This window comes from Eublepharis macularius, chromosome 4, assembly GCF_028583425.1.
Source record: "Eublepharis macularius isolate TG4126 chromosome 4, MPM_Emac_v1.0, whole genome shotgun sequence".
Lineage (NCBI taxonomy): Eukaryota > Metazoa > Chordata > Lepidosauria > Squamata > Eublepharidae > Eublepharis > Eublepharis macularius.
The window spans coordinates 79,214,243-79,233,674 of NC_072793.1; the positions used below are offsets into that span (position 1 = coordinate 79,214,243).

General features: G+C 42.1%; 1 protein-coding gene across 1 annotated transcript in view; it reads right to left on the bottom strand.

The window, feature by feature from the left end:
* Nucleotides 1-19,432, bottom strand: part of MAPK9 (mitogen-activated protein kinase 9) — a 67,362-nt gene that overhangs the window by 8,177 nt on the left and 39,753 nt on the right. The window contains exons 11-12 of the mRNA XM_054976931.1: nt 17,931-18,002; nt 14,672-14,875 (exon numbers count right to left, since the gene is read on the bottom strand). Of these exons, the coding sequence (XP_054832906.1) occupies nt 14,733-14,875; nt 17,931-18,002 (215 nt within the window). The 3' untranslated portion in view covers nt 14,672-14,732. The remainder of the gene's footprint in view (nt 1-14,671; nt 14,876-17,930; nt 18,003-19,432) is intronic.

Consider the following 19,432-nt stretch of genomic DNA (forward strand, 5'->3'; position numbering starts at 1 on the left):
ACTAAAAAGACATAAGAGGGAAAATACTTGTAATTAATATACTTGAGCTAAAAATTAAGAAATGATCTATCTGAAAGGTATTACAGGCCTCATAGCTAGACTTAAAAATAACATGGCTAAGTAAAAATCCATTTTATACTAGTGCTTGCTTACATTCTTCTGTGGCAACAAGATCAGTTGTGCAAATGTATGCTTCAGGCTTAGATCTTAGTCTTAATTCTTACTCATCAGTAGTCCATTCAATTATTAATCCAAAATCCAAACTATTGGATAAATTAGTTCTAGAATTGAACCATTATCGATTAGACATGGGCATGAATCGAAACATAAATAAAATTTTGTGATGAATCAGGCTGATTCAGATATCATGAAAATGCTTTTCGTGGGGCAACGTTTTTCATGACTTTGGGGGATAATTTGTTCAATTCGTGAACGCTTCATGATGCCAGACAGGCTGGTGCCGATCCATTGATTTCCAAAGCAACATAGGCCTGGGATGTCTGTAGACCTTTTGTTGCCATGGAAACTCCAATCTTAACCCACATAACCTTGATAGGCAGCTCTCCCTGCCAACCTGAGAGCTCCCATTCTGTTCTATGAGAGCAATGAGCAGGGGGGAGAGACGCCTTCTGTAGCCATGGGAATACCAATCCCATCCCTCCAAACCCTGTTAGGCAGGTCTGTCTGCCAACCAGAGAGCTCCTGTTCTGCTCTATGTGAGCGTTTCTTATATAAGGCACAGCTCTGTGCCTCCTGCTTTCAGTTCCAGTAGACAGAGGGAGAGGGAGGAGCTGTTGCTCGGATTTGGGAGTGAGAGAGAGTAGATTTGGGAGCTTTGGGTTGGATTTGCTGCTGCTTCAAGAGAATGAAAACCCTTTTTTTTCTGCTCTTGTCCTTGCTAGGAAGGTTGTTGGGTGAGGGTGCCTTTTTTCCTCCACCCCACCCTACCCCAGTCTCAGGGAATTGCCTGGCTCTGGGGCCTAGCTTGACTGAGGCCTCCCCCTTTTTTCCTTTAATTTTCTTTGTTTATATTCTTATTTAGAGCATTTGTACTTGCAGGCTTGTTGGGTGAGGGTGTCTCCCTGCAAGTTTGGCATCTCTGAGTATGAAGGGGGCCATTGTAGGGCCCCGGGATCTGACGAATCACAAACTTAACAAATCATTTCATGAAACAGGGCAATTTTGTGAAAGTTCATGGTTCATGGAACGCGACAAACCACGAAACTCAGGGTTCTTTTTTCCTGTTTCATGCCCATCTCTATTATCTATTCTTAGGGACAGTGCAGATGCAATGCTACTCAAACTATATTGAAAAAACGAAGAGTGGACCATGGTATCAAACATTCTCACATCCCTGCCAACCCTGTTTTAACTTTGATTCTCTCCCTTCCTCATCCTTCTTAACCACTGTTCAGCCTTCAGATATATATAAAAAAAGAACAATCATTTGCTTTATGTGTTGTAGAACATTACCTAAACTGGGAGATAATAGCTGGCAAATTTGAACTGCATGTTCATTGACTGACTTGTGTCCTGACCAAGATGCTGTTCTTTAAAATTGAGAGAACAAGATTACAATTAACTTTTAAATAAGATTATGTAACCAGAGCAGGGAAGGATACAGGGGACTAGGTAACTCTGAGCTTCAGCTGAGACTTCTACAAAGCAAAAGTGAAAGAAAAAAAATTACCAGCAGAATCCCTGAAATCAAAAGCATGCTATGAGAACATCTATTAGCACATGATAAGGATTTTTCCTCTATCAGAACGAACTTTTGGACAATTACCAAGAAGGGTCCTTCTCCTCTGCGGACAGGAGGACATCTTAGGTGATTCCCTTTACCCAACCAGGGAGACAGGAAGTTGATTTTTCTTCCTCTTCCTGATGGAGCCTGGAACACCCCCTTCCTCAGTTCGGATGACTCCAAACAGCAGTATTCTCATTGGTGACTGTATTAAGACTATTCTGGTTACTTTCTGTAATTGACTAATCTGCAACAGGAAAAAATCTAGGCTCAAGGTAGAAGGAGAGTTATTATTAGAAGAAAAAACGTGATAAAAACAGAACAGGAAGGTAAAGGGACAAGGAACTCGGGAGGGCAAGATGTCCTCCTGTCCTCAGAGGAGAAGGACCCTTCTCGGTAAGTGTCCAAAGGTCCGTTCTCCCTCTGAGGCGGAGGACATCTTGGGTGCTCCCAAAGCAGTTACTCTTCACCGGGTGGGTGATGTTCTTCGTCCTGCATCACATGCTGAAGTACTCTCCTTCAAAAGGCCACATACGCTGAGTCATACAAGTTCAATCTGTAATGCGTCTCAAAGGTAAGAGATTGAGGACCATGTGGTGGCCTTGCAGATATCTTCCGCTGACGCATTGTTATGAAGCGCCACATTGGTTGCCGTGCTTCTGATTGAGTGAGACGTGATCCCTTCTGGAACTTCTTTGGCAGGCTCTGTAAACCTCGATGCAGGATCTGATATTCTTACCTATCGTTGATGCCGCCATCTTCTTGCACACGTTAAGGGGGGGGGCGTGTTTATTAAAATAGAATCTGACTTCCTTATTGATTCCGTCCTAGTGAGGTATGTTTTGAGGGCCCTCCTCACATCAAGCATGTGCCATTCCTTCTCTTTAGAGTGAGCTGGATTAGGACAGAAATAAGGTAGGTAGATCTCCTGCATCCTGTGAAGCACTGAGCTGGTCTTAGTTAAAAAGGTAGGTTCCGTGCAAAGACTTTGTCCTTGTGAAAAATCGTAAGTTGGGTTTTATGACTAATGCCCCAAGTTCGGAGATTCTCCTGGCCGAGGTGATTGCCATGAGAAAAATTATTTTTAATTTCAGCCATTTTAATGGGACTTCCCTCAGTGGCTCGAAAGGTGGTTTAGTTAGTGCAGACAACACAATGTGAAGTCTCCAGATAGGAAAGCAGTGGACTGTCGGTGGGCTTAACAAGGCGTGCTCCTCAGGAATTGGTGTACATGTGGATGTTTAGAAAGGCTGATGCCTTCCAGCCGAGGCAGTACCGAAGACAAAGCTGCCACCTGTTTGCGAAGAGTGGCTGGCTTGAGGTCCAAATTTAGACCATCTTGCAGGAAGGCTAGGATTGAACTCAGTGGGGGATGGAGACAGTCCACTTTCTTCCTTTCTGTCCATCTGATGAAGGCCTTCCAGGCCATGTTGTAAATCCTGATTGTCAACTTTTTTCTTGAGGCTAGGAGCGTGTGTACTACTGGAGAGGGGTATCCTAGGAGAGATAGGGAGTTCCTCTCAATCTCCATGCGGTCAAGCACATCCAGTCTGGGTTATCGTGGTGTATTGGACCCTGATGGAGTAGGTCTGGGATGGAAGGAAGACGTAGAGGCGGGAAAGAGGACATCGCCTGCAGAGTCGAGAACCAAGGTCTCCTTGGCCACCAAGGGACTATAAGGATCATTTCCACGCCCAGGTCGGCTATTCTTCTCAGTTGTTTCAGCAGGACCAGGATGAGAGGGAAAGCATAAAGCAGTCCCTCCAACCAAGGTGAGGATAGCGTGTTGATCCCCTCTGCCTGTGGATGGAAGTACCTGGTGAAGAACCGTGGGACTTGGTGGTTCAGGTGAGTCACAAACTGGTCCAGGATCGGTACTTCCTGCTTGAGGGTCCATTCTCCTGGTTGAATGGATTGTCTGCTCAACCAGTTGGCCTGCTGTTTGGCAGTTACTTTGATGTGTTTGGCCTGAATGGAGGGCAGATGAGTTTCTGCCCATGTAAGGACTTGGGACGTCTCTTTGTGGAGTCTGGATGACTTGGACCCCCTGTGCTTGTTGATGTATGCCTTGGCAGAGGTGTTATCCATGCATACTAGAATGTGTTTGTCTGAGATCAGGTTGGAGAAGTGGGAGAGAGCCAGTCATATCGCCCTCATCTCTAGAAGGTTGATGGGCAGCCATGATTCCTCCTCTATCCAGAGATCCTGGATTGGGCACCCCTCCAAAGTCGCTCCCCAATGAGTTAGACTAGCGTCAGTGAAGATCTGTATCCTCTGGGGATTCAGGAAGGATTTGCTTTGTTTTAGGTTGATGTCTTGAGACCACCATCAGAGACTTTCTTTGACTTTCCGAGGTAAGCTGATCTGACTATTAGACTTGGCCATAATCTGGAACTGAAAAGGCTGAAGGAAGTTGAGGAGTTCTCTGGTGTGGTATTGTCCCCAATAGATGGCTTCCCAATTCGCCACCAAGGTTTCCAGTAGCTTGGGTAAGGTCTTAAGAGATGTGGTATGGTTCTGAATCACTGACTTGACCAATTTTTTGGTTTTCTGAATCTTCTCCTGGGGAAGGAAAAGATTGCCTTCCTTGGTGTCCACTACCATCCCCATATGCAAGAGTCTCTGTGAGGGGATAATGGAGCATTTGGTCATGTTCACTAGAAATCCATGTGCCTGGAGAAAGTGGATTGCCGTCCAAGTGTTCTGAAGAGCTTTTCCTTTGGACTCCGCCCTGATAAGGATGTCATCCAAATATAGATGAATATGTATCCCTTTCTCCCTGAGGTGGACAATGGGACTGACCAGTACTTTGGAGAACACCCTGGGTGCTGTAGCCAGGCCGAATGGTAGCGCCTTGAACAGGAAATGTTGGTTGTTTACACAAAATCTCAGAAAATGTCAGTGAGATGGATGAATAGGAATGTGAAGATATGTCTCTGTAAGATCTATCGAGGTAAGGAATTCCCTGGAGAGTAGGGCTTCTGAGATGGAGCGTAACGTTTCCATGCAGAAATGCTTCAACTTGATAAATTGATTTACAAATTTCAAGTCCAGTATTGCTCTCCAGTCCCTGTTTTCCTTTGGGACAGTAAAGAAAATGGAGTAAATCCCCCGTCTCACCTCATGTCAGGGAACCGGCTGTATGGCCTTTATGTCTAAAAGATGCTGTACTGCTTTTCGGGTGATAAGTTTCTGTTGAAGAGTCTTGCGTGGGGGGGGGGACTTCAGGAAATGATCCAGTGGGTATAAGCTGAACTCAATGGAATAACCTTTGGAGACCACTTCAAAGGTACAAGCATCCGCCTTTGATCCTTCCCAAACTTGCTGAAACAGTTGCAGTCTCCCTCCCACTGGGGCCTGAAGCGAGTCAGGACTTTGGGGCCTTGGCCTCGAAATCCAGTCTGTCTCCTCTGGGGTGAAAAAACTTGTTGGACCTGGATCCAAAGGAACATCTCTTGGTGTTTTGTCTCAAGAGATTCTAGGATGAGCGCTTGGATTCCTGATAGTATCTCAGCAGGGTGTGGGGGAGTCGAAAGGACTGAGATGTAAAGGTACATCTGTCTGCCCTTTTGAGTGTTTTAGGCCTTTTTCTTGTCCTGAGTCTCAACCAGGACCTTCTCTAATGCTTCCTCAAAGAGTTTTTCTCCTTGAAGAGGGTAGGCCACAAGAATAAATTTGGAGTGCAGGTCAGCTGGCCAAGCCCTAAGCCAGAGGAGCCTCCTAGCTGTTGCTGCTGCTGCTGAAGCTATGGCTCTGGAAGAAAAGGTCAAGGCATCAAGGGCGGCATCTGCTAAGAAGGTGTTGGCGTTTCAAATCCTATTAGCTCCCTCCAGAAGACGTCTGTGGTTCCCTGGAAGCAGTTGAATGAGCTTTCGGACCCAGACCACTGAAGCTCTTGAAACGATAGATGCGGTGGAAGCAGCTCTTATTGCCATGGCCGACACTTCATGGGCCCGTCTGAGAGTGGTTTCTGCTTTCCTGTCTAAGTTATCCTTTACGGATACCTGTCCATCCTTCGACAGCAGAGCTGTGGTCTGAAGAACTGCCACAGGAGCATTAATTCTTGGAACCTGTAATAACTCATTAGCATAGACAGGTAAAGCATATAATTTTCTGACTGGAGTACTGCTTGTTGGCTGCTGGGGTAGCCCATTCTGCCTTTAACTGCCTTTCAAAGTACTCTGGAAAAGGGAAAACCCTTTCAGGGGTGTTGGCTGTGGGGGGAAATTCTATACACCCTTTGGGCATGGAAGGAGTTTTGCCTAACTTAGGATCTTCTTCCTCCCCTTTTATGGGCTCTTGAAGATCTAAGGCTGCTAAGGCTTTGGACAGCAGCAATTATTAATAATGTATCTTGAACATTCTGTCGGACTGCTCTGGGATGGATACCTCTTCCTCTTCCTCGGAAAGGAACTCTCCCTCCTCTCTCTCGGAGGATGTCTCCCCATCCCATATTCAATCCCTGCCCTTGGATCTGACTGAGGCAGACTTTTGAGCCGCCTTGGTGGGCCACTGACTTTCCAAGCAGTGCTACTTAGTGGGGGGGGGGAGGGGGGAAAGAGGACTCCTCACCATCTAATATGTTAGGGAGCTGGCAGATTTTAACAATCTCCTCCCTCATTGTTTGTCTTAGAATAGACATAAAATCATCCTGTTGGGTGTGCCCAGGGTTGCCAGGTACGTTACCTGCCCTTGGGACACTTTCATCGATAAGAGGCAGGGTCCAGTTTGAGTAGGAATTGCCTGTTGTGCTTTCTCCCAGAGGGAGAATGACAAGCTTGTCTTTGGCAGCCGCGTGGGTCTTGGCGCAAACGCTGCTGCCATTTCCCGCCTCTTCTACCGCTTTCTTTTTGGAGCCTGATGGTCCCAGTTCCCAATGCTTCTTTTTGTTCTTCTTGCAAAGAGTACTCGGCTCCAAAACAGAAAAGGTGCCGGGATCCCATTCCAGCTCTGAAGGCAGAATGGTACTGGATATATCGGAGCCCTCCACTGCCAGCATGATTGAAGCTGGTGCTTCCTCTTCTGTGTCCATGAAACTCCCCTCAGAATCTCTGAGTTCCATGCCATCTTCGGTCGTGCCGACCGTTAAAGGAGGGGAGGTAGAAAAGGATAAAGAGAGGAAGTCGCAGAGAGGAAAAGGTAATAGAAGTAGAAGAAGGAAGAAGAAAAAGAGACACAAGAAAGGAGAAAGTAGAAGAGATTTCCTAGGTGCTAGCAAGCAAGATAGGCAAAGCAATCTGCTGAAGCTATTGCTCTCCCTGGAGGCAGGAAAGAACTGAGGAAGGGGGTACTCCAAGCTCAAACAGGAAGAAAAATCAACTTCCTGCCTCCCTGATTGGGCAAAGGGAATCACCCAAGATGTCCTCTGCCTCGAGGGAGAATACCTAGGAAAGGTATTACTGAAGATCTGAGGTGTCTTTTGAGGTCACCCCATGGTTGCTTCTGATAAGTTACCTGCCAACATTTTGTAGATGAAAATAGGATACTCATCTGTATCAGTGCTTGGAATTAAGAGCAGAGTTGGTTTCTGGACTGTAAAATGTTACTCTTCAGATGGGGGCTCACATGATTTGCATATAAATCTATAAAATATTCCCTGTACACAGCAAAGCTACTTAGAGGGGAAGGGTTCTGAGCTAGCCGTTTTTCTGATGTATCTGGTTTTCTATGTAAAGTCTGTTTTAGCAGAAAATGGTGAGGCTAACAAACGTCAGACATAAACATGTTCCAAGCAGAAAGCAGAAACCAAAAATGAATGCCAGCAGCTGGCTTCAGATGACAAAATTAATGAAGACGTCAAAGACCAATGTTACTTGTACTACTTTTATACCATTTAGAGGACACTGGTCCCATTTATAGCAAAGGAATATCAAGACAGAGAAGTGATAAAACAAATCCCATTCAGTGAATCCATGCCAGATAATTCTAAGCATATGGGATGGGAAAGGCTATAGTCACTGAGTGATGAGGGGAATGTGCTAATATATGCTTAAAAGTACTATTATATTACTGCTGAAAAATTAAGCAGAATTTACAAAATAATTGCATATGTTCCACACATTAAAGTCCCAGCGCATCACTATCTGATACTAGCAAGCTACAACCAGATAATACAGAGTTCCCCTCCACACAACTATCTATTCTTAGTAGACCCCCCTCCTTGCATCAGCAAAACTAAAACCAGGTTCTTGTTTCACAATTTCCCCCTTCTCATTATAAGCATTGTATTTCCCTTCCATTGATTTGTCTCACGATTCATTAAGATGCAGAACATGAGACTCTTTTCAGTATCAGCCAAGTCCTGGAATATGGGGAAATGAGTATCTTAGCATGTGCACATTGACTTTCCCCTCACTGCTGAGTAACTGCAGTCACTCATGTCCTCAGATACTTAGGCTACATCTATACAGAAAAGATATTCCATTTTCCTGTCATCACTGCCAAGAAAGCAGAGGCATTTGCACTGGCAGCTGAACATGTTCATGGGATTTTTGTACACACTTTCTCCACTAGCCACTATTTCCTACACATTTTACCCCTGCCATATGACCAGAGGGCTTTTGAAAAATTGGTAACTGCTACTGTGCAATATACAGTGATTATAATAATCTGCTACTTGCTCTGAATTATCAGCTTTCATTTTTAAAAAGGTCTCTAGGTTTTTTTGTTGCAGAGATATAACACAAGAGCAATTAATAAGAGCTGACAACCGACTAATAGTGACTCCTCATGGGGTTTTCAAGGCAAGAGATGTGTAGAAGTAGCTTGCTATTGCCTTCCTCTGTATAGCAACCCTGGTCTTCCTTCATGATCTTCCATCCAAGTATTAGCTTAGCATCCAAGTTCCAATGACCTTGGTCTATCCTGGGGTATTCAGGCCGCTACAAGAACAATTAGTGACTTTAAAAAACCCTCTAAAAGCCCATCATTGGCACAGTAGGGAAAATAGCAACTGTGATGGGCTGACAGAAGAAAAATGGCGACCTTCAAAACTATGCACCTTCCTGTCTATACAGCTTGCTAATAGGCTTTGTTTAATTTCTTTCCACAAAGATCATGCCAAACCACTTTTGAGAAAGCATGAATGGAAGACGGGAAAACCAATAAAGTGTAAGATCAGTCGAAAATGTCATGTGCATGTTTCAAAGCCAAGTGTAGTTTGGAAGCCAAGGTGCAGAAAAGTATCTATGCAGATGTAGCCTTAGAATTCAAAATCATGTTGCCTCTACTCAGATACTTAGCATAGGGCTTTCAGTATAAAGGCTAATATACATTCTTCTTCCACTTCAAAAATGTCCACTGCTGGTTTCCTCTGCTATCCCACTTATCTCAACTTCCCTTATTTCAGCAACTGAATTTACAAAATAGTATGTATTAACTTCACTACCCTTTGATTTAGTTTATCAATAAATGTAGGAAGCAGGTTTAGAACTAAACATTTTTATTTCCAAATTACTCCTGCCTTCCATTTTCTGATTCTCAGTGGGTGGCTGAGAACTAGCCAGTAAAAGCATCTAATTTTAGTTTAGCACTGAGGCTTCAGTAAGAAAAAATTAGAAGAAAAATTAGCATTTCCATTTAGAACAAAACAAAAATGATGGCAGTTTCTTTGCTTATGGCAGGGAGTTGCAAATCACACAATACAGCATCACACGTTACGGACTCATGTCCTAAACCTTCCTCCTCATACATTTTACTATTCTAATAAAATCAAAAAGAGTCCAGTAGCACCTTTAAGACTAACCAATTTTATTATAGCATAAGCTTTCGAGAATCAAGTTCTCTTCGTCAGATGCCTGATCAAAACTGGGCAGATACAGAAGAGGAGGGGGAAAGAGAGAGAAAAAAGGGAGGGGGCATAAATCACAAGAAGGCAGAATGCAATTAGCATGGAGGCTATCAAAACATTCCTTTGCTTGGAAATGTAAACATTTCCTTTTGGTGTGCAGTCAGTTTGTAGCAGTGAAGGTATCCAATTCCTATGTAGTATAAGCCTTCGATGACCACAGCTCTCCCTGCCAGCTGCATCTGACAAAGAGAACTGTGGTCCCCGAAAGCCCACACCAGGCGTCACTGGGCTCCCCCAGATCACGCCTCTGTAAAGAGAATCTGTTACCTGTGGTAATGTGATAACCATTCATAGTCTCTATTCAGTCCCCGCTTGACAGAGTCAAATTTGCATATGAATTCCAATTCAGCAGCCTCCCGTTGGATTTTGTTTTTGAAAGGTTTCTGTTGAACCACAGCGACCTTTAAGTCTTTGGTGGAATGTCCTGGTAGATTGAAGTGTTCTCCCACTGGTTTCTGGACGTTTCCATTTCTAATGTCAGATTTGTGTCCATTTATTCTTTTGCGTAGAGGTTGGCTGGTTTGTCCAATGTACAGAGCAGAGGGACATTGTTGGCACATGAGGGCATATATCAGGTTGGAGGATGAGCAGCTGTAAGAGCCAGAGACAGTGTAGTTGATGCCATTGGGTCCTGTAATTGTATTCCCTGGGTAGATATAGGGGCAGAGCTGGCATCTGGGTCTGTTGCAGGGCTTGGTACCTGTGCTGGTGACTCTGCTGGCCGATTCATGATTGTAAGTGAGAAGTCGTTTAAGATTGGGGGGCTGTCTGTAGGCAAGGAAAGGTCTTCCACCCAGGGCTTCTGAGAGAGAGGTATCATTTTCCAGGATGGGTTGTAGCTCACTGATGATACGTTGGATGGGTTTGAGCTGGGAGCTATAGGTGACAACCAGTGGTGTTCTGTTGTTAGTTCCTTTAGGTTTGTCCTGGAGCAGACTGTTTCTGGGTACTAGTCTGGCCCTGTTAATTTGTTTCTTCACTTCATTTGGTGGGTACTGTAGTCCCAAAAATGCTTGTTGTAGATCTCTTAAGTGTGAGTCTCGGTCGAGAGCATTGGAGCAGATACGGTTGTAACGTAAGGCTTGGCTGTAGACAATAGACCGAGTGGTATGTTTAGGGTGGAAGCTGGAGGCATGTAGATATGAGTATCGGTCTGTTGGTTTCCGGTATAAGGTGGTATTTATTCGTCCATTATGTAGTTGTACAGTGGTGTCCAGGAAGTGTACCTGTTGTGTAGAGTGGTCCAGGCTTAAGTTGATAGTAGGGTGAAAGTTATTGAAGTCCTGATGAAATCTCTCAAGGGCTTCCTTCCCATGGGTCCAAATGATGAAGATGTCATCCAGGAATCTTAAGTATAGTAGTGGTTCCAGTGGATGGGAGCTGAGGAAGCGTTGCTCTAAGTCCGCCATGAATATGTTAGCATATTGTGGTGCCATGCGTGTGCCCATGGCTGTGCCATTAACCTGTAGATATAAGTTGTCACCAAATTCGAAGTAATTGTGAGTGAGCACGAAGTGACAAAGTTCAGTGGCGAGGTTTGCTGTGGTTTTGTCCGGGATAATATTCCGTATGGCTTGCAATCCATCTGCATGTGGGATATTGGTGTACAAGGCCTCCACATCCATGGTTGCTAGGATGGTGTCATCTGGTAGGTTGTCAATGCTATAATAAAATTGGTTAGTCTTAAAGGTGCTACTGGACTCTTTTTGATTTTGCTACTACAGACTAACACGGCTAACTCCTCTGGTACTATTCTAATAGGCTTGTAAAATCTGGCACCTATACTAAAGGGACAGAGCTGTATGCCTCACCATTCATGGTATCTCAGTCAATACTAGAAATAATCCTTCCCTCAAACTTTCTCTCCCCAACTTAACCCAAACTCTTGTATGGTTCTCCTCTATCACTGCTATAGAAATAAGAAGCTTTCATTTTGTATTAGGACCCTGCGCAAACTTTTGTGTGCAAACTATATTCTAATCACATTGGGTTGGATAGAACCAGCTTTTCCACTGGTAAAAAAGTGACGGAGGGGTCCACTGTGTCCACTCAAAAGGCCATGCTGGGGATCTTGTAGCAAGAAAGGGAAGTGAGCAGGATTGAAATAAAAAATTGGCTGGACTTAACCCATTTTAAACAAATTTAGCATTATGTTGACTATAACAGATTTTCTAATGAAAAATAATTTCCTAAACATTTTGAATGAAAACTTGCAAAAATAATTCAAACACACTGTCATAATAGTTCTGGAAGTGCAACTGAAAATTGGGTTGATGTATACCCAATAAGCTCACATACTTTAACATATATACACCATCTATTTCACTTATTTAATTGTGTTAATTAGGTAATATGAATGGTTAATATCTGAATTATTTATTATGGTCAAAGGCCAGCACACATGGTTAATATATTTTCTTAAAAGTTTGTTTTTAAAGCATACAGTGCCATGTAGAGGACACTCATTTATTTCTATACTGTCTTCAACACGTTCAAAAGTTGGATTCATAGCCAATACACATGCTACTTCAAGAAGAATCAAGCAACAAACTTTTCACTAGAATTTTGAAAATGAGGAAGTCAAACAAATCAGTGGAAGGTGGCATCTTTCATTCAGCATACTCTAGGTTTCACTGAAAAGACTGCAGTCAAATAACCTCAATACAATGGAAAAAATAAGTACTTTTCTCTCTGGTTGGTTTTTGCTCGGAAACTTTGGTAGTTATAAGCAACCGTTGGCATTTTTTTAAAAAAAGGGACAGGAAAGTTTCTCTACTCTCCTCATTCAGTTACGAACATTTTATTATATATAGTACAGCCAATTTTATGACGCAACTTTTAGGCGCCAAATTGTCATGCAAATTGCTCTTCTCAGCAGATTTTCTTATCTACCTCATCTACATTATCTTTTCCCCCCTCTTTTCCTTCTGTTCTCTCACTGCTAAATGCTGCTATGCAAATAATAGGTAACAAACAAGGCTGGGATAAAAGAAGTGAGACTTCCACAAAGATACAGAAGTTCTTTAGCCCTTCTTTATATCACAACTTTTCATGCCCCTAGAAAACTGACTCCTAAAAGGTAGGAGATACTCAATATAGCACTGGATATGATATGAGAGGCCACAACCAGAAACCAATAAAAAGCATTTTCAGCATGTACAGGGGGCCATATGGATCCCAGCTCATAAACTCACAAAGAATATTTGAAACATTCATCCGCTATTTTCATTAAGCACATTCACCGGGTATCGAGTTCTACAGCAAGTAAAGATGTGCCAATATAAATATGTCTGAGAACAGGATACTCCCATTTCTTTGGAATCACAATAATATAAGAACAAATTTATGGATGAACATACTGCTTAATGACAGCCAACAAATGGTGAGCTGCATGTATCCTCACAGACCACATTATTTTCAAGAGGGGCAATTCACATGTTCAGCTGTGCACCAAGCAACATCAATCAGTTTACATATGCATCTAAAACATCTCTAAGATTCATGAGAATATTCTAGAGAAGAAATTTTGTCAGCTCTGCAGAGGCAAAAACAGGAAAAGAATGCAGCAGCATATTAGAAGTGATCTGGAGAAGTATTTGTTGAAATCTCTATTGGCCATGAAAAGTTGTATCACAAAGAACTAGTTAGTTTGTAAAGTGCTGGTGCCAGAGAAGAAAGGTGGCATATGCAATCTGTCTTTGGTTGTTAAGAATAACAAAGAGATGCCAGCCTTTTAACTAAGAGATACTCCTTTCCCTTTCCTCTCTCTCTCTATCTCACACACACACAAATTAATTTTTAATCCTTCAGGAATATCTGGTTAAGTCTCAGAACTACTATGTGGGATTGTTCCCCATTTTATTACACCTACCACACCATCTCTAATACATAGTTTGGCAATTCACACATGCACAAATTCTTTGTAAAGAAATACTTGCTGGTGGGTTTTACTCTTGTTTGAGATATAACTGGCTATAATTTTGGAGTCAAAAAATGTCTCTCTCCTAAACCTCCCCCAATAAACTGGCTAAAGAGTTGAGTATTTTCCCTTGAAAATTGATGGGGGGGAGGGGGACACAATTATGTTTTATGAATTTTCCTCTAGAATTAATATTTTTTATGTGGTGCAGTACTTAAAATAGTCTCTCACCTTTTGCAATAATAGTGTGGCCCTTCAATTTATTCTGGATGTATATTTGAGAGTATTTATATACTGGGTAATGGTCCCTTTAACACACAACAGAAGTACTTGCATGTTTACTCTAAGGGATAAGCAAACTCCAAAACCTCTTCATCACATTCATAGTTGTTGAGCTTTTGCACTGCAACATCAGAGTAGGAATAAGAGGGGCCATCACAATAAGACATAAAACAAACAAATGGCAAGGATTTCTACATGTGAGAATGAATTGCTTATAAAAAGGCAAGCAACCTTTAAAAAACATATAAACTAAATTAACAGACGCATGCAAGAGTTAAGAAAAAATTCTCCATGACATACTTTTACTTATTCTATCTACCCCCAAAATAAAAGCACTAAAATACACAGAGAAAAGGGTCACATTCAGATGTAAAGATGAAGCAAAATTTCACAAGCTTGCTTCTTCTATGAAAAAGCATACAAAATTATTGAGAGACAAAGAGCAAAAGGCCTCAAGAAAAGAGTGCTATGAAGAAAAAACAATCGCTTCTATATTTTACAGTACTGAGAATTCCAGTAAGCTACACCGATATGGCAAATGTCTGTTACCACACATTTAAGAAAGAGCATATACATTCAACAACACCTACAAATGGCTTTTTTAAAAATCTGCATTAGTAATATGTGTATTTCAGAAGTCTGACAGAGTATCCATGAACTCATCTCTTCATAAGTTATTTAACTGCTCACCTGATATAGGTCAAAACAGAAACTGATTACAGTAATGTGCGTATCATGTTTTGCCTCTGAAATACAAAGTTGCTTTCATTCTATAATATTAAGCGGACAGTCTTATTGCAACTGAGTAAAATCACAGGCATTACTTTAGAGGAACATGCAGAACATGGAGTTTTTCTACTTGGTTCCATTCACTTACAAGCATCTCAGGACCAACAGAAGCAAAAATTTATTTGCCAATGTTGTATCTGTAAAACTGATCACCGGCATCCTTCAAGCGTTCCTGTCAGGGCATCAAGGCTGCTGTCTGTATCTGAAGCCAAAGTCTGCTCTGTTGACATGGATGAAATGTCATTGATAGATGATGATTGGGAAGGGCTGGTGTTGCTATTCACTGCTGCATCTGTGCTAAGTAAACCAAGCATAAGAAAATCTGAGGCAAGACATGGTTAAACACATAGGTGACATTTTAAAGATCCATAATAAATTCCACCTCTGCATGCAACAGTGTATTATTTATTTATAAAGGGAACATAGAGGAAGACACAATGCAGTATTAGAAGATTATTCCTCCAGAACGAATACTTGTATGGCTTCCAGTATCTACAGGAAACAAAAGCTCTATGCCTTGAACAAAACTAGAAAACTTAGGCTGTTTAGGATGATACTAGAGGCTGATCTGGAATCTTTTGGCCTATTTTCAAGATTCCTCTCTTGGGACTTCATGCCAATGCTGCAATATTATGCCTAGAATTCTTCTGGCTTCAAGAAGTATGGCTATAGGCCATATGGTATGGATAAACAAAATACTTTGAGCTGAGGAAATATTAGAACTTCAAAACATATCAGTTCTAACCAGTTAAACATGGAAAGTAAGACTGACAAAATGGATTTCATAGATGGCTGCTGTGGAATTGCCAGCTCTGACCAAAGTGTTCCATGCCACAGCACACAAAATGGGGGACATCTTTAGAGACCTCCCCAATGCAGAACACCCTAAATACAGAATGCATGTATTTATACACAAAGAATGTCCAACTATAATTATATTGTTTCACAGACATAATCTCCAAGAACATTTTTTCTCTGAATCTGCATAAAATGATAAAAATACTATTCTGGTACTTGTGAGCAAGGTCAGGTGTACAAAATAAGTTTTTAGGATTCCATTGCTGTGGTTCTTTTGTTGCTTTATGTATGATAATGCAATATGGGAAAATGGTAGGGTAGTTTTGAAAACTACTGTCTCCCCCTGCAGGTTTTTCCAGTTCCAAGCAGAATGCTGAGTTAATGACTCTTTACCACTAACCCCCTCCTTCCACAATGTCTCTGGATCCAAATCCCTTAACATAGTGATATCTCTGATATGCCACATGTGGCTCTTCTAGACACTGTTCCCCATGTTTCAGAAAAGTAGGCAAGGCTCTTGCCTGGTGAGAAGTATACTTGACAGTTGATGCCCACCTTGAAACAGCTGTCATCAGAAAAACAGAAACGTTTCTAGTCTCCCTGAGGAGCAGGCCTCATGCCAAATGGAAATCAATGTGGCTCTTTTGGTTGATGATATCTGTGAATGTAGCTCTCTACACTGCTTTAAAGGAAAGCTTATGTACCACCTTCTCAGTGGGTTTTGTAAACTGATGAACCAGAAAGCAGACTGGGTGGTCAATTTCCTGACTACTCATGGCATTTTAATGAAGTTATGATGAACTGCTCAATTGTCAAATAAAGAACAAAGTTAATCCCAGGGCCAACAATAAATATTAACACAAAGAAATCTAAACCAGACAAATCACACTGATGAAAGCAATGAAAGCAATCTAGCCCCTCAAAACAAAAGTCAGCAGCTCCTCACTCCACAATGGCCAACAATGAAAAATTCTGAGTGAATAATGCTTTGTCTCCATGTCTTGATTGAAGTACTTTGCACTAAAAACATTAGATGAGGACAATACTTCACGCTAGATGTTCTGTAAGGACCTACAAGTAGATCTACTAATGGTAAAGTCCATTTGTGGGACTACACAGAGGCCATGAAGGGGGGAACACATATCAGCTACTTCCATTCTGTTCCATCATGTTGCATTACTACAATGAAAACATCTCTGATTTTATTTTTCAAGCCCACATATGTGTACGAGAACAGAGCCTTATCCATTACACTCAGCATAGTCTGGAAGAGCAATGCCAGAGGAAAAAGGGCTGTGTTCCAATCAGCATTGTTATGGAAATGCCAAATTCTGGGGAAACAATATCTTCCTCCATAACAATAAGAAATGCAACCAATCTATTTTTTTCTGTCACTATTATGTCACTCTAATCCCTATGGACAGTATGTACCTCTGTCTACAGTCATTCTTAGCAATGAGGGAAAGCTTTCTGTTTTCTCCCATATTCTCTTCCTGATACTTCAAAGCAACGAAGAACAGCACTGGTTCGCTAATGTTAGAACAATACCTGAATGCATAGAGGGGGCACATCTTTTACTACTACTCAGGATCCCCACCCTCATGAAGCTATTTCAATCAACACTATGCTTTTAGCACAATCATCTCCCAGCCCCATACATCTTAACTCCTCCCATCCTCTTTCCGTAAATATTGTTAAGATTTCTACATCACTACAGTGCATTTTATGCACTCAAGATTAGAGATGGGCACGATCCACATTACGATCGAAAAAACCCCACGATAATGGCGATCATGACCCGGCAGATCGTGATCGTCCACAGCCAACGATCTAGCGATCGGGAGAGGCCTGGATCGTTGCGTTCGGGCTCGGATCGGGGATCCAGACACTCAGGCGCCAGCAATCTATTCCCCTGGCAACGGAGCCAGGGGAAAGCCTGAGCTCGGTTTGCCCTCCTTCTGTCGCTCTGGAAACTCGAATGGAAGCCCAGCTTTCCTTGATCAGCAGGGCTTCCTTCCAACCACAGAGCAGAAAAGCAGTCACAAGTTGGGAGAAGAAACCCAGGGGAGGGAGGGGGAAGGGGGTGTTCTGTAGCCTAGGCACTCCAATCTCATCCCTGCAAACCCTGATAGGCAGCTCTGACGGCCAAACACAGACGAGTGGCCAGACCCCCCGCTCCCTGAGGGGAGACGGCTTGTCGCTGCCTCCCCGTGCCCGCCAGGCCCGGCGGCCGCCGGCACCACCCACCTTCCCACATAATACCAGCGCGCCCCGCTTTGGCCTCCACGATCCACGGCTCGGGAACAGATGATCGGTGTGGATCGTTAATTTGGGATCGTCGCTGGCGCCAATCCACGATCAGCTGGATCGTTAATTTTTTTGGGATCGTGCCCATCTCTACTCAAAATACTTGTGCACACTGAAATTAAGACAACTTCATGGAAACAACAATTTGAATGGTATCATTTGGTACATTTCCATTATTAGCTAATCCCATAAACAACTGCTGGGGGGGAGGGGGGAGAGAGACTATTATATCAATGACTAACCTGAAGGCTGTTCTTTTACCAAACCATTCTTACTTCTTTCTTCCCAGTCCATTACTTCTTTATATATTAATTCTTTATTTTAAAAGAGAAGGAAAAAGGAACATTGTAAAAGTGGTTTCAGTACTAATCTTGAGTTAAAACAGTTTAAGACATGGCTGTATCTTCATTGTCTACAATGGTTAACAAGTGTTTACAATGGTTAACAGAGCTTATTAAATATAATTAAATAATTAGTAACATAGTATAATTAATTTTGTTTTACAGGCAGTTAAGAATATCTTTTCAGTGTTAATAAAGGAAGAATAAGATAAACTTGGAACATTACTTCTATCTGTAACACTAATTATCTTATTAAGATGTTTGTTAGATCACTGTTCTCCAGCAACAATGTATAAACATTAATCTGGAACAGTCCAGCTTTCAAAATCAGGGCCTGAATGCTTCAGAAAGGATATCAGCCTGCTAGAGGTTTTCCATAGCTGCTTTGACTAGGCCCATCCTCTCAACTAGCCAATAAAACTTCCATCTGAACTGTGCAAATTTGATAGGTAAAATGAAAACTGGGAAGTATGTTGGAAACCAAGCCACACATCTTTAGAGCTTGCTTTGTTGACCCAGAATAATCTTCTATTCATAGACCAAGCCTAACATGAGAACACTAGAACAAATATGTTGTTAATCTCTAACTGGTGTTCTTCCAAGTGGTCATCTATGGAGTCACACTACTGAGAACTTGAACATGCAAAGAGAAACTTTCAGAAACTTCTAGTACCAAGCCCAAAAAGATTTCAATGCTTGCTCCACCAATTATGGGAGAAGGGCTCCACTGTGCATATCCCAAGTAAGCACCTTCCCATGCTCATGTTCTTAATGGTGTGAATGCAGAGATCATGACAAAAACACTATACTGCAAGAAATAAAATATGCAAACACTTTATCAAATACAAACAAGATATCTATAGTATAGCCATAACTTCAACTAGCCTCCTACGTGTCAATCCAGTTTTCATGTGACTGGGTATTTACAGTATTCCTGGTTAGTGCAATACTACTCTTATCGTTATACCTTCCTGATTTCCTGAGAATTATATAACATAGATTTCAATAATGTATCAAGCAGATTAAGCTACTGTGTTTTGTTTTTTCTCAACCATGCATTAATATACCAGTCATGTTTCTAGGCCTGAGAAGACACTTCCGCCATCAAGAGCAGAACTGTTATTCTGTCTGTTGACGACAGTTCTGTTCTTAAATTATCTGGGCTAGAATATTCCTGGTATTTATATACTTTGTTTTATTTCCTTCATTAATATCTCACCTTTTCCCCCAATGGGAACCCAAACATACATCATTCTCCTCTCCTCCATTTTATCCTCACAACCTTGTGCGGAAGATTAGGCTATAACCAGTCCAAGGTCATCCTGTGACCTTCCATGGTAGTGTGAGAATTCAAACCTGAGTTTCCCAAATCTTAATCAACACTCTAACCACTACTCTGCACT